Source organism: Oncorhynchus nerka, linkage group LG28 (assembly GCF_034236695.1).
Source record: "Oncorhynchus nerka isolate Pitt River linkage group LG28, Oner_Uvic_2.0, whole genome shotgun sequence".
NCBI classification, from domain to species: domain Eukaryota; kingdom Metazoa; phylum Chordata; class Actinopteri; order Salmoniformes; family Salmonidae; genus Oncorhynchus; species Oncorhynchus nerka.
In genome coordinates this window covers 48,063,521-48,091,117 of record NC_088423.1, presented here as the reverse complement: position 1 = coordinate 48,091,117, position 27,597 = coordinate 48,063,521, and the positions used below count along the sequence as shown (strand labels likewise).

The window sequence follows — 27,597 nt, the reverse complement described above, 5'->3', positions numbered from 1 at the left end:
GTTACAAGTGTTACCAGTGTGTAGCTTTGTACCAAAATTCACAACATACTTGTGAAAATAGTTCCAAAGCGATTAAAACAAACTGTAAATCAAGACGAAAGAGGACATGATAGTGTGCTGGGGAGGGACTACTCTGTAAGGAGCACAGTCTCCCCAGCACACTCTCATGGACAGACGCTGTAGGTTGTCACCTCTTAGTGGACATAGGCACAACTGCAATGATAAATGATAAATGAAGATACAGGATAGACATTTTCCATGAACAGTTTTCAATGGCTTCAATTCCATAGACGAGCTTAATGCTTATGGTATTAGTCCTCTATTATCTGTGGTTGGATTTCATATCGAGAATAAATATGATAAATGAAGATACAGGATAGACATTTTCCATGAACGGTTTTCAATGGCTTCAATTCCATAGACGAGCTTAATGCTTGAATTCTTGTGATTCGGTGAGCATTTAGCCCCTTTCCATCTATGTTGAGTAAATTCTGTCGCCCTTCTGTGACCGGAAAGATACTTAAGTAAAGCCAGGTAAATGTAGAGGTGGGTGGGAATGGCATGTGATGACAGCTAGACACGGTGGGAAAAGCAAAAGGTAGCTAGCTCAATGTATGCCAAGCGCTTGATGCGGTAGCACAAAAAAAGGACTCTGAGGACACCTCCTTTTCTGGGCCCGCACACACCGTCACCACCGGCTCCGCCTCTTAAGTGGGAGCAAAAATAACTGGTTCGATGAGGTACCTTACGTTCAAGTACCGCACCCAAATGAGGAAGAAGGCGAGTCATCGACAAAATAAGAAAAAACTAAACCAACAGTAGAATGTGAATGGGTTCACCTGATGCCAGATTTGGGATGCATAGACACTGTCACTGGTGATAGTTTCAGTGGCATTTCACAGTGACATTTTCACAGTGACAGCTGGCCGCATCTAAAAATGTGTAGGTGTGATGTGCCAGTGTGATGTCACACTGACCCTTTACAGGAATAGCTAGCCTGCATGATCAGAATGTGCCTCAGAGCATGGGTTGACTTGGTCCTGAAGAGATAGTGTATATAAGGAAGATGCCTTCCTTAAGAAGGCATGATAGTGCTACTTGACTTATCACTGACAGACAGCTGGTGATACTTCCAACTATCATCAACCTAAAAGGTCATATCTGAATTTCATACTCTAGAACAATTGTAACTTTTGATTTCTGGATCTTGTAAAGAGATGAACAGAGACCATTACCCCGTACACTCCGATTGCCTACATAATCCACCCCGTAACTGGAGTAGATACACAGATCTCGACACAGCCTTTTAACAAGATTCAGCGAATCATAGTACACACTTCTAGTAGGAGAAACAGATACTGAGTGATTGGATAAGCCTCTGGAGAAATTGTGAGTGGAAGAACATACTCTTTGGGGACCAGCCAGGTCAACCTGCGCTAAGGTAATTAACTGCTTGTTGTAATACATATATAAGGCATTAATAGTAGTAAGTGTTTTGATGATTGTTGATGTGATTGATTAAGGACCAAAAAGAATTGTAACGGCGTTCTTCGTTTGTGGAAGGAGAGTCGGACCGAAATGCAGCGTGTTGGTTACTCATGACTTTAATGAATGAAATGCGGTACATGAAATAACTCAGAAATACAAAACAACAAACAGAACGTGAAACCTAAATACAGCCTATCTGGTGAAATACACAGAGACAGGAACAATCACCCACGAATACAAAGCGAAACTAAGGCTGCCTAAATGCGGTTCCCAATCCAAGACAACAAGAGTCACCTGACTGATTGGGAATCGCCTCAGGCAGCCAATCCTATACCACACCCCTAATCAGCCGCGATCCCAAATAATACAAACCACAATACGACAACAACATATAAACCCATGTCACACCCTGGCCTACCCAAACATATAACAAAAACACAAAATACAATGACCAAGGCGTGACAAGAATATGTAATAACGTATACAACTGTATGAATTGCAAACATTGAATAAAAAGTAGAAGCTAGACCCAAAACTCTAGGGGAGAGAACACCTCTGACACTCCCAATCTAGGGGAACAAGTCTAGTTTCTGCACTAAAGACAATATGATGGTTTGGACAGAATAATCATTTTATTGTAACAGGTATCCTCTATATTAATACTCAAGTAGTATTAGTCGACGGACATAGACTGTAAATCGTAACTAAGGTATAGCTTGTGTGAGTCTAGATATGAGCATACAAAGGGAAAGAGAAAGTAAAGCAGGAGGTACTCTAAGTCTGATTGATATTATCTAAGATCCCGAAACAAGCCTAACGGCACCACATAAAGCTAATCTCAGAATAAAAGGGCAGGATACATAACCAGCCCTGTCCGGCGGGCCTGTGAGTCACCTGTTAGCCGGGTGACATAAGAACTTGAGTGAGACGACTTGTATCACTCTCGACGGGGTACCTTAATGGTCCTATAGCAAAATCCCCTACCGCGACACGGTCCTGACTGTAGCATCACAGACCACACCGGTGAAGATGGCCCTGGGAAAGTCATCCGCGGATGGTGTCGGGAGTAAGCAGGAGTGTAGTTCTGATATTACCGCTGTCAGCTCTAGCACAGGTCAGTCTCAAAAAAAATTGCGGTCAAAATTGTATTGTATCAGTCAAAGTTGTATGATGATATTATAATATTAATAACAAACTATAAATTGTCGTAGGCCTTTCATTAATATCTGCCTGAATTACATTTTAATAGTATGAATTGATGCTGTAGTATTAGTTAATAAACAATGTAGGTACTGTATATTAAATTCCATTATATTTCTGGACTTTCATGAAAAAGATTGAGAAAGAATACCAACAAAAATGTTACAAATAAAATACTATAAAATACTATTTTGGCCAGTTCCCTGTTAATTCTGTCTGTTCACCATCCAGTGTAACGTGAACAGCCAGTCAACTATGTCAACCAATTTGACAACCAAATTAGTCTCTTGTTATCTTTTGTTAACTTAATCTTGGTCAAATCCCCACATCTCTGGTATCTCTTTCTCACGAGATTGGATTTGGTTAGCAAAGCCTTGTGGCTATTAGGTTGCCCGAGGTTGATGGGAAAGATAAGGTCATGTAATCCCTCTTTTTTTGAAGCACAGTCCTCAGTGAAATGTGTCCTTACCTATATGGTGAACGTGAAACACAAGTAGGCCTATAGGCCTGGCCAGCCTACGTCATGAAACCTGAACTAGAAAGTATAATAAAGAAGCTCAGCCAGAACTTACAGTTTAATTCAAGTCAGACGGATTGCCTTTGCAGCATCCATTCAAAGTCCTCACGCATTCAACCTATCCTCATCCCGACTACAGATGTGGCCCTAGGCCTCAGCAGGCGTGGGAGAGCCTACCCATCCCCAGCGCGCAGGCGCTATTGCACCACCTTCAGTCACAAGCAGCTGGACCAGCTGGATGGTGTTTGGACAGAACCACTACCCCGACATCTACTGCCGTACGGCTCACCAAACTCAGTGAAGCACTCATACAGGTCATTGGGCCTAAGCCTATTTATCAGTCCACGCGGATTGTATTAAATCAAATCAAAGTTTATTTGTCACGTGAGCCGAATACAACAGGTTTACAGTGAAATGCTTACTTACAGGCTCTAACCAATGGTGCGAAAAAAAGGTTTGTGTGTGTGTAGGTAAGTAAAGAAATAAAACAACAGTAAAAAGACATTTGAAAGCAATATTTATCCTATTTAACAGTTTTCATTTACAAAAGGTTTTAATTTACAAAAGACTGTGACATACTTAACTTATTATCAATTATCCTATAAAATGGTCAAATCTCAAATTCAACCTACTTAAGTCTTATTGTATCTGACAGGCATGGTTCCAAAATCGGCGTGTCAAATACCGCAGGCAGGAGTGTGGGTCTCAAAAGGTCTTGCCAATGGGCATGATGCCAGGGCACGGTGAACTGTTGGGCATGTGTGTTCAGTCCACAGGGATAAACCTGCCAGTACTACCCTCACTCCCTGGCTCACCATATTCCCCAGTCCCCGTCTATGCTGCCCCCAGGTGGTTACTCCCACTGCCACCCCCACCACACAGGGTCAACCAGCCAGTGTCACTGTCCTACAGACCCACTACAGCCACAACCCCCCGCCAGCTTGAGGAGTGGTACAGCCCGCTACGGAACATTGGAGCCCCACCCAGCAACCTGGCCACGCCTGTGTTCTCCCTGTCCTCCATGACTGCTCTAGATCCTGCCTCTCACTGGAACTAACAAAAGGGCAACTTCTACATCCGGAGGTAGATAGGCTGTGGTTTTAGAAGAATTAACAGTTATTCATTGCACAATACATATTTGTTGTATCTGTGCAGTGATAGGAACTAAGGAACATGAAGAATGTAGAGAATAGTGAGAATGACTTCACTCTTTCACCCCTTGAATACCTTGCATTGCACGTCACATGTTCTGTAACTAGCAGGTTGAAAGTTCAAGGTTGCCTAACAGAGACATTTGTAGGTCATCTAAATTGCCTGAAATATATGCTCTTTCTCCTAACACACTATTTTGTATTCTCACAGTAAATAAAGTGTGTATTGGGAGTGATTTGTTTGTTCATGTTAAAAGTGATGCTAGAAAAGTTGTATAATTTCAGCCAGTGGTTTTGAAAGTAGCGCTCATGATTCAAAACTGGTCCCCGGAAATTGTGCACAATTTCATCCATTTCGTATGATGTTAAATTATTTGTTTTTCTGCAATTTGTTTGATATGTTGTCAAATTCAAATTAGTACAATATGTTACAAATTTACAAGTGCTTAAGATCCCATTCAAACATAACCTTTACCTCAGAGTGAACTGCACTAACATGCTCCAAAAGGCCAGTGTGAATGCCACTGAAACATACTCAACATAACTACATCAGAGAATACTTCCATATTTGTTTATTAAAAGTATATTACACAGACAACACCGTTGCATCTGTCTAACCTTAACATTTTATAGCGTTCAATTACACATTTCTATTCAAATAAAACTGAGTTCACTGAACAACCAACACCGAATGACGAAAATATAACTATTTTGTAACAAATACTTTTTCAGTATTAGAAATGTTATACATGGGTTCAATATAGATCTGGGCCTTATAACACAAGACCTGGTAACCTTCTAATGATCTGTAGCTGTTTGAAAGCAATGCATCTCATGAGGGGAAAAAAAAAAATCAAGTAAGGTGTACCTACGCATAACATTGTCACTTCAATAGGCAGCTAACATTTATAGCAACACAACCATGCATTCTACTTATAGCACATCTGTCAAATTAAGTTGTCCCTTGAGTAATGGCATCACCCAGAGATCTCACAGTGCTGCAAGTCAACTGAATCCAGTGACAAAGAAATCACAATGTGCAGCACAACACAGCGCCGGTATTACATTCAGATTCTGCTAATCTCGAGTATCAGCCCTGCTGTAAACTGGAAGCGGAGTTGAGCATTCAGGTAGGTGGGTAAACAGACCACGTTAGGGATGCAGGTAGTGATCAGCAGAAAAAGTACTAATTTGTTATTGCCTGTGTTTGACCAGAACCAGGCCTGTAACGTGGGAGAAAGTGTTTTGAAAACAAGAATGAGCATACTTATAGGACTAGCCGAGGTATTACTTCCTCTGTTTCAAAACACTGTCTTCCGTTTTGTTCCAACTGTACGCAACACTGTTCATAGCGCGTTTCTGTGATCAGACAAATCCTCCAAACCTGCTTTGCCATTCCCACACTCTCATATTTATTCTGTGGTACATTAGGCTGCTTCTGAGCCGTATAATTCCCACTATAAATAATAGTAAAGGCCACACTTAAAGTTAAGGACCACAGGCAGTTGTCGTTAATGGCCTAACTTAAATATATTGGTCCATAATCTTACAGCAAGGCATCACTTAGGTAGATATTAAATTCCAACATGACTGAACTCATTTAGTTGTGAGCATACAGCAGACAAACTTGGCAGTTTCTGTAATAATATATATATATATATATATACACATACAGTTGAAGTTGGAAGTTTACATACACTTAGGTTGGAGTCAATTAACCTTGTTTTTCGACGACTCTGCACATTTCTTGTTAACAAACTATAGTTTTGGCAAGTCGGTTAGGACATCTACTTTGTGCATGACACAAGTAATTTTTCCAATATTTGTTTACAGACAGATTATTTCACTGTATCACAATTCCAGTGGGCCAGAAGTTTACATACACTAAGTTGACTGTGCCTTTAAACAGCTTGGAAAATTCCAGAAAATTATGTCATGGCTTTAGAAGCTTCTGATAAATGATGTCAATTAGCCTGAGTCAATTGGAGGTGTACCTGTGGATACATTTCAAGGCCTACCGTCAAACTCAGTGCCTCTTTGCTTGACATCATGGGAAAATCAAAAGAAATCAGCCAAGACCTCAAAAACAAAATTGTAGACCACAAGTATGCTTCATCCTTGGGAGTAATTTCCAAATGCCTGAAGGTACCACGTTCATCTGTACAAACAATAGTACGCAAGTATAAACACCATGGGACCACACAGCCACCATACATCTCAGGAAGGAGACGCGTTCTGTCTCATAGAGATGAAAGTACTTTGGTGCGAAAAGTGCAAATCAATCCCAGAACAGCAGCAAAGGACCTTGTGAAGATGCTGAAGGAAACAAGTACAAAAGTATTTATATCCACAGTAAAACGAGTCCTATATCGACAAAACCTGACAGGCCGCTCAGCAAGGAAGAACCTACTGCTCCAAAACCGCCATAGAAAAGCCAGACTACAGTTTGCAACTGCACATGGAAACAAAGATTGTACTTTTTGGAGAAATGTCCTCTGGTCTGATGAAACAAAAATAGAACTGTTTGGCCATAATGACCATCCTTATGTTTGGAGGAAAAAGGGGGAGGCTTGCAAGCCGAAGAACACCATCCCAACCGTGAAGCACGGGGGTGGCAGCATCATGTTGTGGGGGTGATTTGCTGCAGGAAGGACTGGTGCTCTTCACAAAATAGATGGCATCATGAGGACGGAATATAATGTGGATATATTGAAGCAACATCTCAAGACATCAGTCAGGAAGTTAAAGCTTGGTTGCAAATGGGTCTTTCAAATAAACAATGACCCAAAGCATACTTCCAAAGTTGTAGCAAAATGGCTTAAGGACAACAAAGTCAAGGTATTGGAGTGGCCATCACAAAGCCCCGACCTCAATCCCATACAAAATTTGTGGGCAGAACTGAAAAAGCGTGTGCGAGCAAGGGGGCCTACAAACCTGACTCAGTTACACCAGCTCTGTCAGGAGGAATGGGCCAAAATTCACCCAACTTATTGTGAGAAGCTTGTGGAAGGCTACCTGACACGTTTGACCCAAGTTAAACAATTAAAAGGCAATACACTCAATTAGTATTTGGTAGCATGTAAACTTCTGACCCACTGGGTATGTGATGAAAGAAATAAAAGCTGAAATAAAATCACTCTCTACTATTATTCTGACATTTCACATTCTTAAAATAAAGTGGTGATCATAACTGACCTAAAACAGATAATTTCTACTAGGATTAAATGTCAGGAATTGTGAAAAACTGAGTTTAAATGTATTTGGCTAAGGTGTATGTAAACTTCAGATGTATCTATCTCAGGGGTGATTTCAAGGGGGGTATTTTGGGTTAAAATTAGATGAAAATATATAGGGCCATTATAATTTCTAAATTACTGCCCTTTTGCTAGCCCGAAAATCAGTCCCCCAAAAAATCTGTGCAGCCCTCCATTGAATTTCAAACTCCCGATCTGGACCTCGAGCCAAAAAGTTTGTCCACCCCTGGTATGCTGTCTGGATGGATAAAGGATAGTGATAGCACCACAGAGAGCGTGAGACATGTACACTGGCTCAGGTAAATAAACAAGAGATTTTGCTTTGAGATGGAAAGTGGTGTGGTTATGTGCAGTGCACTGAGAGAGGTCTCAGCAGTTAGGCAGCGTCTCTCCTCTACTCCAGGGACTTGGCAAACTCGGCGTAGTCTATGTACCCATCGTTGTTTTTGTCATCGTCCCTTAGAACGTCATCTATAAGGCTTATGAGGTCTTCCTCTTTCATAGGCTGGCTTTCCTCTCCTCTTTCCTGCAGAAAGGTGGAAAACGCATATACTGTACATGAGTGTGTGTACATAGGTGAATAAAATGCATTACAGTATGTGGCATCATTGGCTGTTGATATCATTTGCAATTACACATACCTCTTTGTGTACATGAGTGATGGCTGTGGCCAACTCCAGCCCATCCAGTAAGTTGTTGCCATCATAGTCATGCATCTTAAAGTAGTGCAACTGCAGCTCCTGTGGCAACATATCCGACTCAGGCTTGTCAATCACACCTTCCAGATGCTCCATGATGTGTCTATACACAGACAGGGCATAGAAGAGACACTGGTCAGTGCATTAACCAAGCATATACTGTCAGCCAAGGTAAAGCTTTAATTCAAGCGTCTGGGAGACTTAGGCTGAGAGACTGTTTGAGCTCAGGGTTTTGGTGCCATAGTGAGATGTTTGGACAATATACACCAAGTATGTGGACACCTGCTCGTCAAACATCGCATTCCAAAATCATGGGCATTAATATGAAGTTGGTCCACCCTTTGCTGCGGTAACAGCCTCCACTTTTCTAGAAAAGCTTTCCACTAGATGTCCACTAGATCCCCTTGCTGCGGGGATTTGCTTCCATTCAGCCACAAGAGCATTAGTGAAGTCGGGCAATGGATGTTGGGCGTGGCTCGCAGTCGGGGTTCCACTTCATCCCAAAAGTGTTCGATGAGGTTGAGGTCAGGGCTCTGTGGGGGCCGGTCAAGTTCTTCCACACTGAGCTCGACAAACCTTTTCTGTATGGACCTCGCTTTGTGCACAGGGACATTGTCATGCTGAAACAGGAAACACCAAACTGTTGCCACAAAGTTGGAAGCACAGAATCGTCTAGAATGTCATTGTATGCTTGGTATTGTGATCTTAAGCTTGTGTGCAGCTGCTCGGCCATGGAAACCCATTTCATGAAGCTTCCAATGAACAGTTATTGTGCGGACGTTGCTTCCAGAGGCAGTTTGGAACTTGGTCGAGTTTTGCAACCAAGGACAGATGAATTTTACGTTTTACCCGCTTCAGCACTCGGTTATCCCATTCTGTGAGCTTGTGTGGCCTACCACTTCGCCGCTGTTGCTCCTAGACGTTTTTACTTCAGAATAACAGCACTTACAGTTGACGGGGGCAGCTCTAGCAGGGCAGAAATTTGACAAACTTGTTGGAAAGGTGGCATCCTATGAAGGTGTCACGTTGAAAGTCACTGAGCTCTTCAGTACAGGCCATTCTACTGCCAATGTTTGTCAACTGAGATTTCATGGCTGTGTGCTCGATTTTATACGCCTGTCAGGAACGTATATATATATATACATAAATACATATAAAATAAATATAACGTATATATATACATATATAATAAACGCAACTTGTAAAGTGTTGGTCCCATGTTTCATGAGCTGAAATAAAAGATCCCAGAAATGTTCCATACGCACACAAAAAAACATATTTCTCAAAAATGTTGTGCACAAATTTGTTTACATCCCTGTTAGTGAGTATTTCTCCTTTGCCAAGATAATCCATCCACCTGACCTGTGGAAGCTGATTAAACGGCATGATCATTACACAGATGCAACTTGTGCTGGGGACAATAAAAAGCCACTCTAAAAATGTGCAGTTTTGTCACACAACAAAATGCACAGATGTCTCATGTTTTGAGGGGGCATGTAATTGGCTTTGTGACTGCAGGAATGTCCACTAGAGCTTTTTCCAGATAAATGAATGTTAATTTCTCTAGCATAAGCCACCTCCAAAGTTGTTTTAGAGATTTTGGCAGTAATTCCAACCGGCCTCACAACCGCAGACCACGTGTAATGGCGTTGTGTGGGCGAACGGTTTGATGATGTCAACATTGTGAATAGAGTGCACCATTGTGGCGGTGGGGTTATATTTTTGTTCAGTGTAATATATATATATATATATATATATATATATATACACACAGAGTGAACAAAACATTAGGAACACCTTCCTAATATAGAGTTGCACACCCTTTTGCTCTCAGAATAGCTTCAATTGGTCAGGGCATGGAGTATAAAGTGTCAAAAGTGTTCCACAGGGACACTGGATGCTTAGTTGTGAAAGGGTTGTACAACTGAATGCATCTTCCACACTTAAACCAACCCCTCTGAGTCAAAGAGGTGCAGGGGGCTGCCTTATTCGACATTGTTTGTGCCCAGTTAACTGCCTTGCTTAAGGGCAGAATGACAGTTTTTTACCTCGTCAGCTCGGGGATTCGATCCAGCAACCTTTCGGTTACTGGCCCAACGCTCCTACCCACCAGGCTACTTGCCGCTGGATGTCCTTTGGGTGGTGGACCATTCTTGACACACAATGTAAACTGTTTAGTGTTAACCGGTCTTCTCCCCTTCATCTACACTGATTGAAGTGGATTTAACAAGTGACATTGATACGTGAGAAATCATAGAATGGAAAGAGCAGGTGTTCCTACTGTTTTGTAAACAGAATTTGGCTCCTAATGTTCTTCTGGCAGGCAATAGTATTGCACATTTTTCTACCCATTCACAATTATGTGGCCTGTTCTTTAGACACAGAATGGAAGAAAATGCTCCGAAAAAGGAAGGTACTATCTGTCCAATAAGAAATATTTGCTTTTGTTCTGTTGCAAAGCATTTTGGATCAGTGTACCCTAATGAACATGATCCAGTACTCACTCTCTGTCATGGACCATGTTCTTGTCCAGGTGCATGTTTGGATGGTGAATCTCCGGTGGGTGTTCTTGGGCTGCCTGCTCATGTGAACAGACAGACAGCAGAAAGCAGGAGACCAAGAGTAGCCAGCCCCACACAACGATCCTCCTGCCACTTACTCTTAACACCATTCTGGGCTGTACAGTATCTACACAGACAGCCAGAAAGAGCAGCTAGCTGAGAGAGAAAGAGAGCTCCATCTATGAACCCATATGAACATTTTTGGAAACACATAGATAGCAGAAGAATGAGAAGATTAATAAAATGGAATTGCATTATTTGCAGGCAATAGGCCTAATTGTTTTCAGTGATATGTTATTATATGTACAGTTCGGGATGCAAACTAACTAGTGATGTTGTAGACACATTGCTGGCTACCGTTAATTATACTAGCAGAGTGCACCTTTAGACAAATCTATTAGGTTTTCAAGACCTTCCGTTAGTTTAGCAAGATAATCAATACGGTGATAACAAGTCCTCCATAATGAACTGGATCTTCAGCGATATTAATTATCAAAATGCATACTCACCAGCTGAAAAACAGACGTGAAACCGTTCACTTTAGCTATTTGTATTTTAACTATCTTCACCCTTTTTGGGCATTGCTGTGAGCCGTAGTCACCTTTCAACCCATGGACACGACAGCTAAATTCTGATTGGATATCGGCATTTTGCGTCAGAGATTTGAAGGCGTGCAATGGTCCAACCAGACACCTGTCAGTGTCCAAAACACGAACATGAATGTGGTTGTTTCGTTGAATTTGAGAAGTAAACACATCTGACAAGCAAATGTCAACCTTTCATAGGGAAAATGAAGCCGCCAAATTTATTTTCCGAAGATTTGAGGTTGGATTAGATATAGAAAACTGTCCTGTGATAGCTTGTATTCGTAGGTAATGCACTTGACCTAAGCACTAGTTTGCTGTGTTAGCTAGTCAAGTGCCTCGAACTGTCGTTTTGTAATGCTGTTGTGAAAGACGATTTAGCAGCCGTCCTGTGAAACTATGGTTGCTAAAATGTGTTCTGCCACCAGGTCAAGGTATATGAAATAATGTATTCTATTCTTGACAAATGGTCGATAAAATAATCATTCCCATATAGTGTATACATATATTTTTTTGTAATATTTTTTTAAATTCACAAATATTGTATGTTGTAACATTCAATTAACTTTACTGTACGACCACCATTGGACTGCTGAATGTGTTCGTCCCACCCCTTACTCACAAATAAGGCATGCGCCAATTAAATGTATACATTTATGTAATCAGTTTGTATAACATGTAAAGTGTTACATTCTTGCCAATAGATTTGCAACAGGTGTACGCCTCGATCACACCTACAGTGTCATTCGGCAAAAATGGCACGCAGCATCATCTGGATATGTGTGTAAAAAAATTCACCTTCTGCTATAATTTCTGTCAAGCCGTCTACGGATACAATTTGATGCATATATTCGATAAATCCAATGTATGTACCACTCAGAACGCACTGCAACTGGCTCTGCAACGCAATGCTTCAAAGCAAACGTAGCGTTCCATTGGAAATGAATGTACTTCTGGTACCAAAACGCAACAAAAAAATAGTCGGTGTGATCGAGGCGTATTCCGTCAGTCACGCGTTACCGTGCAGTGCTGAATTGTCTGAGCAGACCATATGGCCGATGTAAATTTAGCTACCTATAGTCCCAAATCCTGAAGTCGGTCAATTAAAATAGTTGATAACTGACATGTTAAATACAGTAGCCTACTTGGGATTTATTGAAGGATTTGACATATACTGCGGTAAAATCATGAATAATAATGTGCCACCAGTGTGTCTCAGATCCACAGTTTGAATGTTACTGTTTTATCTAAACACTCTGAACTCTGGTAGGCTATTAGCGTTAATCCCAGTAGGCTAATTGATCTAGTTAGGGAAAGCTTTTGAAGGAAAATCTAGGACGGGTTATCAAGGACAAAATGCACTTCAATACAAACGCTTTACAGTGGCATATATGATAGCAAATGGTTTGTAGCGTAAATAGGCTAAAGAAAATAAGAAGAAAAAAAACAAATACTTCGACAAGCATTATTGTTTCCTAAAATCTTTGTGCTGTGTTGGCCTATTGTATGCAAAATAAATACAAGCATATAAGGGTAGAGTCGACTCCAATTAGTTATATATATCGACTGGCTATATAATAAGCTAATTCATTGAATAGATAGTTATTATGAAATATAAACAAATCTGATTCTACGAAAGTAAAAATATATAAAAAATCACATAATGGGTATACACACATCTTCCTATCTCATCATCAAACTGAATCACCTGTACAATAGTATCTTGAGTTTGTTTAAAACTCATTTTGTTTGTGTGTGTTATTTAAGAATACATTGTGGTCAAACATTATTTTGACATGTCCACCAATAATGTGTATAAGGGAAGGTAGGGCAGCAGCACATGCTCATAGAATACATGACACTTGTATCGTGTTCTGTTTATCAGTCCGCAGTTACTCCCCGGGTATCAGGGGAGTACGGTCACCGAGACAGATCGGGATCTAGAGCGGGCATGGCAACCAGCAGGGTCTCCTTCTCGCAATACCGTCTGGAAGCAGAGATCGACCGCTACAGAGCAGAGTGCCAGTGGGACAAGATACCCCCTATCGTAGAGCAACTAGTGGCCGCACGATTTCACGAAGACGGTGAGTGCTGGTGACTGACGGATTTTTGTATAGTTTTTTTTCTCGGTAAGTTTTTGTCACATGTCCGGGCAGGGATGGCAATAGTTCCGCATGTGTTGGACTTGGTACTCTGCAAGTAAGCTCAATGTCATTCCCCTACTCTGCAAACCACGAACAACTTTACTGCAGTTTATGCGTATCTGAAGCTGTTAGTTGTCTACATCAATACCATACACTTCTCAATGGACAATGTTCAAAACACAGAACATGTTGTAATGAACATGTATTAACTGGTTGTCACTATCACTGTAATTCTTTGACCTTTTTATTATTTTCAATGTATGTGAGCCTATATATTCAAAGACACCACTCAAACACTCAGTAGGTAGGCTAATGTAGCTAATTACCTCACCTGGCTAAAATAAACATGGGGTAAGGTGACATGGCTCATGACCTTGCTGCTTGCCACTGTTATTGTGTCAATAACCAAATATATTATTGGCTGAATGGAGTGCCCACTGCCCACCTGAAACTGTTTTCAACATGCTTGCAAGTGTACAGAACTCTTAATGTGTTATTCTAGACTAAAGTGTGTAGAATTCAAGTCATCCCTAGCTGGCATGCTGTCTGCCTTGACAGTGACAGTTTTCCCTCTGTCTTGAAACTGTCCCTAGTTGTTGCAATTCAAGACAATGGTGACATCATAATCAGTCTCTGACCAGGAAGTTTGGAGATTACAACAGTGTGTTAAAAATAATGTCACTTTATCCAGATGCTATGTAGAGGATTTGTTCCTCTCCTGAATAATTCATAGAAGTTATGCACCACATTAACGCTCCCAGTGAAACTGATTTGTAACACATTGCTGTTATTCTGTCGTTAATGTTTTATAGAGCCGAATGATTTGTTTTATGTGTTTAGACACCATACTGCATGTCACATTATACATTTCTGCAGCCCCGATCCTCCCTTTCAGTGATTAACCTGGACTGGGACAGTCTCATAAACACGACTGGCTACAGTATGTCAGAGATGCCAGAACATAAACACCAGTCACAGACTTGGCATCAGAACACACCACCAGAGACGGGAGAGGAGTGAGAGAAGTGAGACCTGGACCAAACAGGAAGCCTTAATCCAGAATGTGTTTACAAGTGACTTTTATTGCCATCCAGTGACTATAGTTTTAGACACCACTGGTGTTTTTTCTCGCTTCTCTCTGGGGCTTTTGGGAAATGATGCTATGATGGACTGGGTTTATTTTGGCTTCCAAAGTTGCTCACCCCTGACCTTGAATTTCCACTCTGCACTCAGTCCACTTAACCTTCCACTACTCTGAATTCTGTCCCAATTCCCTCTGCCCTTCTCCAGATGACTACGGGACGCTGTTATTGGCCGAGGCCCTTCTGGAGGAGTGTCTACAGGACAACCTGAGTCTTTTACGCAACGCCACTCCTTTGACGGACATCAACCAGCCCAAACTGTCCCGGTCCAAGGGCTACCTCAACTCCATCCTGAGCAGGGGACAGCTGGTGGTCAGTCTGAGCATCTCCCCTTTGTGTCATCTCCTTCTACACCTCACTTCCTCCCATTGTACTCAGCTTTCTATCTCGTTAACTTATCTCACCAAGTTTCCAATGAATCTATTATTTTCACATTTACCTGTTTTCTCTATCGCTCTTCACTTAGTCTCTAGTAACAGTCTTAACAATAAAATGATGGTTCAGGCTGCCTTCCCTTGGTTTACTTGCCTGTTTGTCATTGTTGTGTCAAAAACTCACAGCCCTTGTGTCGTGTCTCTCTGTCTGTCTGTCCCCACACAGCCCAGGCACCTGAACGAGGCTCTTCTTCTGATGGCCAAAATACACTATGTCCAGGGCTGTTACCATGACGCACAGGGCATGTGTGCAAGGGTGGGTATAGACGAGCTGACGGGGGATGAGCAGCCCCTCTACCACCTGCGTCTGCTCGCAGAGGCCTTTGTCATCAAAGGTACCAATCCTTTCATAGGCAGATACTGGGTGATATGGAATATGGAAAACACATGATGTTTGATCTGTCTGGTATTTGTTTAGCAGACAGACTAAACATTCTGAGACCTGAGAATTTTACTTGATTATGACCTATGCTAAATGGACATTCAATGCACAAAGTAAACAAATGACCAGAGTTTTCATCAAGCATCTATTCATTATAATCCAAACATCGAAACTGATCCTAGATCAACACTCGAACTCTGAGACGCTATTTGAATACGAGCCCAGAGCTACAAATGATGATTTCTATCAGGTATGCTCTGGTTTTAGTCTCCATCTGTACAGTGTTATGATTACATGGAACTCAGATATGATTTGCATTACTGGCATTACTTCCTCTCCAATGAACTAGACAAAGAGAAAACCAAAGCCTGTAGACTGGCACGTTTCCCTGAAAAACACTCAAGTTGAACAGCACTGTGCATAAATGTACCTAATGATCTAGTTCCTAATCTCCCATGGCAGGAGTTATTATAGGCCTGTGATGACTATAACCTTGTATGGGTTTAGAAGTGACCTGTTCTAGGCTGTATGAATACAATCATTAGAATGAAATGGGACTGGGAAACGTCTGCTTGGTTGGAGAGATCAGTATCTCCATTCACCCCAGGTATGTTTATGTGAGTAAAGATCAGTCTCCATACCCCAGGTATGTTTATATGAACTTAGATCAATGTCTCCATACCCCAGGTATGTTCATATGAATATTGATCAGTATCTCCATACCCCAGGTATGTTTATATGAATTTAGATCAGTGTCTCCATACCCCAGATGTGTTCATATGAATATTGATCAGTGTCTCCATACCTCAGGTATGTTAAAATGAATTTAGATCAGTGTCTCCATACCCCAGGTATGTTCATATGAATATTGATCAGTATCTCCATACCCCAGGTATGTTAAAATGAATTTAGATCAGTGTCTCCATACCCCAGGTATGTTCATATGAATATTGATCAGTGTCTCCATACCCCAGGTATGTTAAAATGAATTTAGATCAGTGTCTCCATACCCCAGGTATGTTCATATGAATATTGATCAGTGTCTCCATACCCCAGGTATGTTCATATGAATATAGATCAGTGTCTCCATACCCCAGTTATGTTTATGTGAATTTGGATCAGTATCTCCATACCCCAGGTATGTTTATATGAATGTAGATCAGTGTCTCCATACCCCAGGTATGTTTATATGAATGTAGATCAGTGTCTCCATACCCCAGGTATGTTTATATGAATATAGATCAGTGTCTCCATACACCAGGTATGTTTATATGAATATTGATCAGTATCTCCATACCCCAGGTATGTTTATATGAATTTAGATTAATGTCTCCATACCCCAGGTATGTTTATATTAATTTAGATCAGTGTCTCCATACCCCAGGTATGTTTATATGAATTTAGATTAATGTCTCCATACCCCAGGTATGTTTATATGAATTTAGATTAATGTCTCCATACCCCAGTTATGTTTATATGAATTTAGATCAGTGTCTCCATACTCCAGGTATGTTTATATGAATGAAGATCAGTATCTCCATACCGTAGGTATATATTTATGTGAGTAAAGATCAGTGTCTCCATACACCAGGTATGTTTATATGAATATTGATCAGTATCTCCATACCCCAGGTATGTTCATATGAATATAGATCAGTGTGTCCATACCCCAGTTATGTTTATGTGAATATTGATCAGTATCTCCATACCCCAGTTATGTTTATGTGAATTTGGATCAGTATCTCCATACCCCAGTTATGTTTATATGAATATAGATCAGTGTCTCCATACCCCAGGTATGTTTATATGAATATAGATCAGTGTGTCCATACCCCAGTTATGTTTATGTGAATATTGATCAGTATCTCCATACCCCAGTTATGTTTATGTGAATTTGGATCAGTATCTCCATACCCCAGTTATGTTTATATGAATTTGGATCAGTATCTCCATACCCCAGTTATGTTTATATGAATATAGATCAGTGTCTCCACACCCCAGTTATGTTTATATGAATATAGATCAGTATCTCCATACCCCAGTTATGTTTATATGAATATAGATCAGTATCTCCATACCCCAGTTATGTTTATATGAATATAGATCAGTGTCTCCATACCCCAGGTATGTTTATATGAATATAGATCAGTGTCTCCATACCCCAGTTATGTTTATGTGAATATTGATCAGTATCTCCATACCCCAGTTATGTTTATGTGAATTTGGATCAGTATCTCCATACCCCAGTTATGTTTATATGAATTTGGATCAGTATCTCCATACCCCAGTTATGTTTATATGAATATAGATCAGTGTCTCCACACCCCAGTTATGTTTATATGAATATAGATCAGTGTCTCCATACTCCAGGTATGTTTATATGAATATAGATCAGTGTCTCCATACACCAGGTATGTTTATATGAATGTAGATCAGTATCTCCATACCGTAGGTATATATTTATGTGAGTAAAGATCAGTGTCTCCATACACCAGGTATGTTTATGTGAATATAGATCAGTATCTCCATTCACCCCAGGTATGTTCATATGAATATAGATCAGTATCTCCATACCCCAGGTATGTTTATATGAATTTAGATCAGTGTCTCCATACTCCAGGTATGTTTATATGAATGTAGATCAGTATCTCCATACACCAGGTATGTTTATATGAATGTAGATCAGTATCTCCATACCCCAGATATGTTCATATGAATATTGATCAGTGTCTCCACACCCCATGTCACGGTTCATGAATCCACTGCCTCCTTTTCTCTCTCTCTCTCTCTCTCTCTCTCTCTCTCCCGTGTTTGTGTGGGCGTGGTTCCCAATCTCGGCCTGATTGTCTGCGCCAGCTGGAATCACTTATCTTCCCTTTATATGTTCTGTAACCAGTGTTTCTTGTTGTCAGATCGTTGTTACTTCCCTGAGGTTGTGTCGTGTGTCCGTACTCATCTCTCGCCGCCCTTGTGTGGATTATCTGCTGTGCTCCTTCCTACCCATCCGGACACTCTCCCCTGGGTTTCTCAGCACGCTCACATAGGAGGATGCGCCCTAGTCCCTGGGTTGGATTCCGTCTGAGTACAGTCTGTCTGTCCTGTTGCTGCTGTAACCTGTATTCATTAAACCATCGTTGCTTGCATCTTGCATCCGCCTCTGTATTGTTACAGAACGATCTGACCAGACCATGGATGCAGCGAGTTCAACGAGTCTGACCGAATTCATTTCCCGTAGTATCACGAGAATGGATCAACAAGAGGAGAACATCTCCAGCACAGGTCGGGAAGTACAAGCCATTGCGACGCAGGTATCCCAGCTGACCCAACAATTACAACATCTGAGGGGTCTCGCTGCGCCACCTACACCGGCAGTTCAACCCGCCCCGCCAGAGCCGGATTCCCAGCTAGAGCCACGGCTACCGACACCAGAGGGTTATTCAGGTGATCCTGACTATTGCAGAGCTTTTCTTACGAGATGTTCCATGCATTTCTCGTTGCAGCCACGGACCTTCAACCGTGAACAGTCTAAGGTAGCATTCGTACTCACACTGCTATCAGGCAAAGCGGCTCTTTGGGGAACGGCGGTGTGGGCGAACCAGGACCCATGCTGCACCTCTTTCCAGACACTCTCCGAGGAGATGAGAAGGGTCTTCGATCGGGCCGTGGCGGGTAGGGAGGCGGCCAGACTACTCGCTGACCTTCGCCAAGGAGACCGTTCAGTATCGGAATACTCCATCCAATTCCGCACTCTGGCCGCAGAGTGTCAGTGGAACGAGGAGGCGCAGTGGGACATGTTCCTGCATGGGCTGGAGGACCGGATCCAGAAGGAGATTTATGTTCTGGACCTTCCCAGGAGTTTAAATGGACTAGTGGAACTAGCCTTGAGGGTCGACGCTCGTCTGAGTCGTGTTGGCCGCCGAGCATGCCCTAACAGACCGTATAACGACACGGAGGGCTGGCATGCCAGCGGCGGGAACACGGCCAGTTCAACCTCCGCTCACGAACCCATGCAGCTGGGAGAGCTCGCCTCTCCCGGGAAGAGAGGGAGAGGCGGAGATCCCAAGGACTCTGTCTCTACTGTGGTAGAGCGGGCCACTTTATCCACTCCTGCCCGGTAAAAGATTAGGCCCGGTAGTAAGAATGAGGCTACTATCGGGTGGTGTCACCACAGAGAAGACCTCATCATCTACTCTCCTCCCGGTAAGACTAAGATGGGCCAACCACACGCACGACACCCAAGCCTTACTGGACTCAGGAGCAGAGGGTAATTTCATGGACTTTAAGCTCGCTCACAAACTCCAGATTCCTATCACCTCACTCACGCACAAGATATCCGTCAACGCTCTCAATGGTCAAGAACTACCCAACATTTCTCACACCACTGAACCTATCACACTCATCACTTCTGGCAATCACACTGAGACACTATCATTTCTACTCATGGACTCACCCCTTGCACCATTAGTTCTCGGCCACCCTTGGCTCACCCAACACAACCCCAGAGTTGACTGGGGTCATAATTCTATATCCATGTGGAGTAACAAATGTCTTGAGTCCTGTTTAGTGTCTGCTTGTTCGTCTGTGTCTGATTCTGTGTTTCTAGAGGAGGCGGTGGATTTGTCTAACGTGCCCGTTGAATACCTCGACCTGAAGGAGGTGTTCAGTAAGTCCCGTGCTGCTTCTCTTCCTCCGCATCGTCCCTATGACTGTGCAATAGAATTATTGCCAGGTGAGTCTCCGCCTAAAGGCAAGTTATATTCACTCTCTGTTCCTGAGAGGGAGGCTATGGAGAGATACATCTCTGGTTCTCTGGCATCTGGATTCATTCGTCCTTCCTCTTCTCCAGCGGGGCGGGGTTCTTCTTTGTGGAGAAGAAGGACGGATCTCTGCGTCCTTGCATTGATTACCGTGGGTTGAATAACATCACAGTGAAAAATACCTATCCCTTACCGTTGATGTCCTCAGCCTTTGAAAGGTTACAGGGAGCATCCGTGTTCACTAAGTTGGATTTACGTAATGCATATCATTTGGTTCGCATAAGGGGGGGGGACGAATGGAAGACCGCGTTTAACACCCCCAGAGGGCACTTCGAATATTTGGTCATGCCTTTTGGGCTATCCAACTCCCCAGCGGTTTTCCAGGCACTCGTAAATGACGTGCTGAGAGATATGATTGATCAGTTCATATATGTTTACCTGGATGACATACTGATTTTTTCTTCTTCTCTCCAGGAACACGTTCAGCACGTCAGACGAGTGCTTCAGAGGTTGTTGGAGAATGGACTTTTTGTCAAGGCGGAGAAATGCATTTTTCATGCACAATCCGTTCCATTCCTAGGTTACATCGTCTCGACTGAAGGTATTCGCATGGATCCTGACAAGGTTAAGGCTGTGGTGGATTGGCCAAGCCCAGATTCCCGTAAGGCCCTACAGAGGTTTCTGGGATTCGCCAATTTCTACCGGCGTTTCGTTCGCAACTTTAGCCAGATAGTCGCTCCTCTTACCGCCTTAACCTCCCCAGAGTGACGTTCAGGTGGTCCGATACAGCCGAGGCTGCATTCGTCAAACTCAAGAGCCGCTTTGTTTCGGCTCCCATCCTCATAGCTCCCGATCCCTCGCGTCAGTTCGTGGTGGAGGTGGACGCTTCAGAGGTGGGGGTAGGTGCGGTACTTTCCCAACGTTCCTCTTCTGACGACAAGATGCACCCTTGCGCGTTCCTTTCCCATCGGTTATCACCTGCGGAACGCAACTACGACATTGGCAACAGAGAGTTGTTGGCAGTGAAGTTAGCACTGGAGGAGTGGCGCCATTGGTTAGAGGGTTCGGGGTACCTTTTATAGTTTGGACCGATCACAAAAATTTGGAATATATCAGAACCGCCAAGCGACTCAACTCCAGGCAGGCGCGGTGGGCACTCTTTTTCGGACGTTTTGACTTCTCTCTCTCGTACGCCCGGGTTCCAAGAATGTCAAACCCGATTCCCTTTCTCGCATTTTTGACCATTCCGAACGCCCATCCACTCCCGAGTGCATCCTACCCGGGACCCTAGTGGTCTCCACACTCACATGGGAGGTTGAATCGAGGGTCAAAACGGCCTTAGAAGGGGTAACGCCTCCGCCCGGTTGCCCGCCTAATCGGTTGTTTGTGCCGGAGGGGTGTCGGTCCGATGTTATTCGGTGGGGGCATTGCTCCAACGTAGCGTGTCATCCAGGAGTCAGTCGCACTAGCTTTTTGGTTAAGCAACGCTTTTGGTGGCCACTGATGGCTCGTGACATTCACAGTTTTGTCTTGGCTTGCTCGGTTTGTGCCACTGGGAAGACTTCTAATCGACCCCCAGATGGGTTACTCCAACCGCTGTCGGTCCCTTCGAGACCCTGGTCCCACATCGCGCTAGATTTTGTTACCGCCTCCCGCCTCCCAGGGCAAGACGGTTGTTTTGACCGTGGTGGACCGGTTCTCGAAGGCGGCTCATTTTATTCCCTTGCCTAAATTACCATCTGCCAAGGAGACAGCGGTAACTGTCGTGGATCACGTCTTTCGCTTACATGGTCTGCCGATGGACGTAGTTTCTGACAGGGGGCCCCAATTTGTGTCCAAGTTTTGGCAAGAGTTTTGTAGGTTACTGGGAGCGAGTGTCAGCCTGTCTTCAGGGTTTCATCCCCAGAGCAACGGTCAAGCGGAGAGGGCCAACCAAGATTTGGAGAGAGTGTTGCGATGTTTGGTTTCTAAGAATCCCTCTTCCTGGAGTCAACAACTCTCTATGGTTGAGTACGCTCACAATTCGTTGCCAGTGGCAGCCACGGGTCTCTCTCCGTTTGAGTGTAGTTTAGGTTACCAGCCACCTATCTTTCCCAGTACGGAGTCCGAGGTGTCTGTTCCCTCCGCTCACGCTTTCATCCAGAGGTGCCGTCACGCATGGAGCAGAGCCCGTGAGACTCTTCTCCGGGTGGGGCGCGCACCAAGACTAAGGCCGATCGCCACCGGTCGAAGCCTCCGGTATACGTCGTTGGCCAAAGAGTGTGGCTTTCTACTAAGAACATTCCACTCCGATCCGTTTCGAACAAGCTTGCCCCCAAATTTATCGGCCCGTTCAAAGTCACCAGGATCATTAGTCCGGTGGCGGTCCGGCTCCAGCTTCCTCCGGCGTATAGGAGAATTCATCCTACCTTTCATGTGTCTAAAATAAAACCTGTGTTTCAGGCACGCATTAACCCACCGGTCCCGGTTCCCCCGCCGCCACGACTTGTTGATGGGGAACCCACCTTTTCTGTCAATCGTATTTTGGACTCTAGAAGGAGGGGACGCGGATTCCAGTACCTGGTGGACTGGGAGGGTTACGGCCCGGAGGAGAGAAGTTGGGTACCTGCTAGGGACATTCTGGATCATGTTTATGTGAATATTGATCAGTATCTCCATACCCCAGTTATGTTTATGTGAATTTGGATCAGTATCTCCATACCCCAGTTATGTTTATGTGAATTTGGATCAGTATCTCCATACCCCAGTTATGTTTATGTGAATTTGGATCAGTATCTCCATACTCCAGTTATGTTTATGTGAATATAGATCAGTGTCTCCATACACCAGGTATGTTTATATGAATATAGATCAGTGTCTCCATACCCCAGGTATGTTTATGTGAATTTGGATCAGTATCTCCATACCCCAGGTATGTTTATATGAATTTAGATCAGTGTCTCCATACCCCAGGTATGTTTATGTGAATATTGATCAGTATCTCCATACCCCAGTTATGTTTATGTGAATTTGGATCAGTATCTCCATACCCCAGTTATGTTTATGTGAATTTGGATCAGTATCTCCATACCCCAGTTATGTTTATGTGAATTTGGATCAGTATCTCCATACCCCAGGTATGTTTATATGAATTTAGATCAGTGTCTCCATACCCCAGGTATGTTTATGTGAATATAGATCAGTCTCTCCATATACCCCAGGTATGTTTATGTGAATATAGATCAGTGTGTCCATACCCCAGTTATGTTTATGTGAATATTGATCAGTATCTCCATACCCCAGGTATGTTTATATGAATTTAGATCAGTGTCTCCATACCCCAGGTATGTTTATATGAATATAGATCAGTCTCTCCATATACCCCAGGTATGTTTATGTGAATATAGATCAGTCTCTCCATATACCCCAGGTATGTTTATTTGAATTTAGATCAGTGTCTCCATACCCCAGGTATGTTTATATGAATGTAGATCAGTGTCTCCATACCCCAGGTATGTTTATATGAATATAGATCAGTGTCTCCATACCCCAGGTATGTTTATATGAATGTAGATCAGTGTCTCCATACCCCAGGTATGTTCATATGAATATTGATCAGTGTCTCCATACCCCAGGTATGTTCATATGAATATTGATCAGTGTCTCCACACCCCAGGTATGTTTATATGAATGTAGATCAGTATCTCCATACCGTAGGTATATATTTATGTGAGTAAAGATCAGTGTCTCCATACACCAGGTATGTTTATATGAATGTAGATCAGTATCTCCATACCGTAGGTATATATTTATGTGAGTAAAGATCAGTATCTCCATACCTTAGGTATATATTTATGTGAGTAAAGATCAGTGTCTCCATACACCAGGTATGTTTATATGAATATTGATCAGTATCTCCATACCCCAGGTATGTTTATATGAATTTAGATCAGTGTCTCCATACCCCAGGTATGTTCATATGAATATTGATCAGTGTCTCCACACCCCAGGTATGTTTATATGAATATAGATCAGTATCTCCATACACCAGGTATGTTTATATGAATTTAGATCAGTGTCTCCATACCCCTGGTATGTTTATATGAACATAGATCAGTATCTCCATACCCCAGGTATGTTTATATGAATGTCGATCAGTGTCTCCATACTCCAGGTATGTTTATATGAATGTAGATCAGTGTCTCCATACCCCAGGTATGTTTATATGAATGTCGATCAGTGTCTCCATACCCCAGGTATGTTTATGTGAATTTGGATCAGTATCTCCATACCCCAGGTATGTTTATATGAATATAGATCAGTGTCTCCATACCCCAGGTATGTTTATATGAATGTCGATCAGTGTCTCCATAACCCAGGTATGTTTATATGAATGTTGATCAGTGTCTCCATACCCCAGGTATGTTTATATGAATGTCGATCAGTGTCTCCATACCCCAGGTATGTTTATATGAATGTCGATCAGTGTCTCCATACCCCAGGTATGTTTATATGAATGTCGATCAGTGTCTCCATACCCCAGGTATGTTTATTTGAATGTAGATCAGTTCAGTCTTTACTCTAAAGGCACGACCAGACCGGTAGGATTGTCGAGTTTCTGCCTGCCGAGAGAAACTTAGCACTCCTGAGCAGAGTGCCGGCTGTAATTTGCAAACCAATTCTACATGTTGAAATGGATGAAAATGATGGCCATCAGTCGCCCAGCAGTGGTGGTCCCTATTACAGACTGCACCGTCGGCAAACGAACAGCCCCCTACTGTCTCGTTTAGGCTGTAAAAGAAAGGAAAGGGAAAGGGGAACACCTAGTCAGTTGTACAACTGAATGCATTCAACTGAAATGTGTCTTCCCCATTTAACCCATCCCCTCTGAATCAGAGGGGATGGGTTAAATAATCGACATCCACGTTTTCGGCGCCCGGGGAACAGTGGGTTAACTGCCTTGGAATAAATACATAATGAGTAACAATAACTTGGCTATATATACAGTGGGGCAAAAAAGTATTTAGTCAGCCACCAATTGTGCAAGTTCTCCCACTTAAAAAGATGAGAGAGGCCTGTAATTTTCATCATAGGTACACTTCAACTATGACAGAGAAAATTAGAAAAAAAATCCAGAAAATCACATTGTAGGATTTTTAATGAATTTATTTGCAAATTATGGTGGAAAATAAGCATTTGGTCACCTACAAACAAGCAAGATTTATGGCTCTCACAGACCTGTAACTTCTTCTTTAAGAGGCTCCTCTGTCCTCCACTCGTTACCTGTATTAATGGCACGTTTGAACTTGTTATCAGTACCAAAGACACCTGTCCACAACCTCAAACAGTCACACTCCAAACTCCACTATGGCCAAGACCAAAGAGCTGTCAAAGGACCCCAGAAACCAAATTGTAGACCTGCACCGGGCTGGGAAGACTGAATCGGCAATAGATAAGCAGCTTGGTTTGAAGAAATCAACTGTGGGAGCAATTATTAGGAAATGGAAGACATACAAGACCACTGATAATCTCCCTCGATCTGGGGCTCCACGCAAGATCTCACCCCGTGGGGTCAAAATGATAACAAGAACGGTGAGCAAAAATCCCAGAACCACACAGGGGGACCTAGTGAATGACCTGCAGAGAGCTGGGACCAAAGTAACAAAGCCTACCATCAGTAACACACTACGCCGCAAGGGACTCAAATCCTGCAGTGCCAGACGTGTCCCCCTGCTTAAGCCAGTACATGTCCAGGCCCGTCTGAAGTTTGCTAGAGAGCATTTGGATGATCCAGAAGAAGATTGGGAGAATGTCATATGGTCAGATGAAACCAAAATAGAACCTTTTGGTAAAAACTCAACTCGTCGTGTTTGGAGGACAAAGAATGCTGAGTTGTATCCAAAGAACACCATACCTACTGTGAAGCATGAGGGTGGAAACATCATGCTTTGGGGCTGTTTTTCTGCAAAGGGACCAGGACGACTGATCCGTGTAAAGGAAAGAATGAATGGGGCCATGTATCGTGAAATTTTGAGTGAAAACCCCCTTCCATCAGCAAGGGCATTGAAGATGAAACGTGGCTGGGTCTTTCAGCATGACAATGATCCCAAACACACCGCCCGGGCAACGAAGGAGTGGCTTCGTAAGAAGCATTTCAAGGTCCTAAAGTGGCCTAGCCAGTCTCCAGATCTCAACCCCATAGAAAATCTTTGGAGGGAGTTGAAAGTCTGTGTTGCCCAGAAACAGCCCCAAAACATCACTGCTCTAGAGGAGATCTGCATGGAATGGGCCAAAATACCAGAAACTGTGTGAAAATCTTGTGAAGACTTACACAAAACATTTGACCTCTCATTGCCAACAAAGGGTATATAACAAAGTATTGAGATAAACTTTTGTTATTGACCAAATGCTTATTTTCCACCATAATTTGCAAATAAATTCATAAAAAATCCTACAATGTGATTTTCTGGATTTTTCTTTTCTCATTTTGTCTGTCATAGTTGAAGTGTACCTATGATGAAAATTACAGGCCTCTCATCTTTTTAAGTGGGAGAACTTGCACAATTGGTGGCTGACTAAATACTTTTTTGCCCCACTGTACATGGGGTACCAGTCCTGAGTCAATGTGGAGGTATACGAGGAATTTGAGACAAATATTTACAACACATATAGTTAGGGGTAAAGTGACTAGGCAACAGGATAGTTCATGTTATTTGTGTGTTTTCGTGTCTGTTTGTTCCACAAACCAAATCAGTTCCTGGTTTCAGCAGTGGTTACAAATATAATGGGAGCCTATTCAGAATTTAGTCTAAGTAATTCAATAAAGCTGTCTCTAGAGCAGTGTTTACCATCTCCAGTCCTCGGGTACCCCCAACAGTATACACATTTTTTTTTGTAGCCCCAGACAAGCACACCGGATTCAACTTGTCAACTAATCATCAAGCCCTTGGCAGTGTTTCCGCAACTCAGTCTTCGCGACTCCAAGGGGTGAACTGTTAGTTTTTTCCCCTAGCACTACACAGCTGATTCAAATAATCAAGTAATCGTTCATCTTTAATTATTAGAATCAGCTGTGCAGTGTTAGGGCAAAATCTAGATCTTGCACCCCTTGGGGTCCTGAGGACCGAATTTGCGAAATACTGTAAGATGAGTTGAATGAGGTGTTTGTACGGGTATACAACAACAATGTGTATGGTTGTGGGTACTTGAGGACCGGAGTTGGGAAACACTGCTCTAGGGAACCCTTTATATATAGTTGGACTGGAACTAATCAGATTTTGTTCCTAGGGTAGTGAGTATCTGTCAT

The 27,597-nt window shown here is 42.8% G+C and overlaps 2 protein-coding genes and 1 long non-coding RNA gene across 9 annotated transcripts in view; 2 read left to right on the top strand and 1 right to left on the bottom strand.

The window, feature by feature from the left end:
- The first annotated feature begins 1,236 nt into the window (after positions 1–1,236).
- Positions 1,237–4,137, top strand: LOC135565576 (uncharacterized). Its single transcript, XR_010461701.1, has 3 exons — positions 1,237–1,441; positions 3,345–3,675; positions 3,861–4,137. It is a non-coding gene; the product is annotated as an uncharacterized LOC135565576 (long non-coding RNA).
- A 776-nt stretch (positions 4,138–4,913) lies between these two features.
- Positions 4,914–11,462, bottom strand: LOC115112714 (multiple coagulation factor deficiency protein 2 homolog). Of its 4 annotated transcripts, none has more exons than XM_029639736.2 (4): positions 11,379–11,462; positions 10,813–11,025; positions 8,252–8,411; positions 4,914–8,136 (listed from the first exon to the last, which is right to left on the bottom strand). In XM_029639736.2, exons 2-4 carry the CDS (start codon positions 10,977–10,979, stop codon positions 8,005–8,007), a joined length of 459 nt encoding a protein of 152 aa, XP_029495596.1. In that variant the 5' UTR covers positions 10,980–11,025; positions 11,379–11,462; the 3' UTR covers positions 4,914–8,004. The 4 variants fall into 4 exon arrangements, with proteins under 4 accessions (XP_029495596.1, XP_029495600.1, XP_029495599.1 ...); XM_029639740.2 differs by having other exon boundaries at positions 10,813–10,996; XM_029639739.2 differs by having other exon boundaries at positions 10,813–11,021; positions 11,379–11,459.
- Positions 11,463–11,580: 118 nt separating this feature from the next.
- LOC115113333 (tetratricopeptide repeat protein 7A-like) overlaps positions 11,581–27,597 on the top strand; it is a 45,506-nt gene continuing 29,489 nt past the window's right edge. For 3 of the 4 annotated variants that reach the window (XM_029640857.2, XM_029640859.2, XM_029640856.2), the window contains exons 1-4: positions 11,581–11,694; positions 13,339–13,537; positions 14,888–15,051; positions 15,340–15,508. In XM_029640857.2, coding sequence (XP_029496717.1) covers positions 11,638–11,694; positions 13,339–13,537; positions 14,888–15,051; positions 15,340–15,508 — 589 coding nt within the window. In that variant the 5' untranslated portion in view covers positions 11,581–11,637. Of the gene's footprint in view, positions 11,888–13,338; positions 13,538–14,887; positions 15,052–15,339; positions 15,509–27,597 lie in introns of all 4 variants that reach the window. The other variant, XM_029640860.2, reaches the window with a different exon arrangement.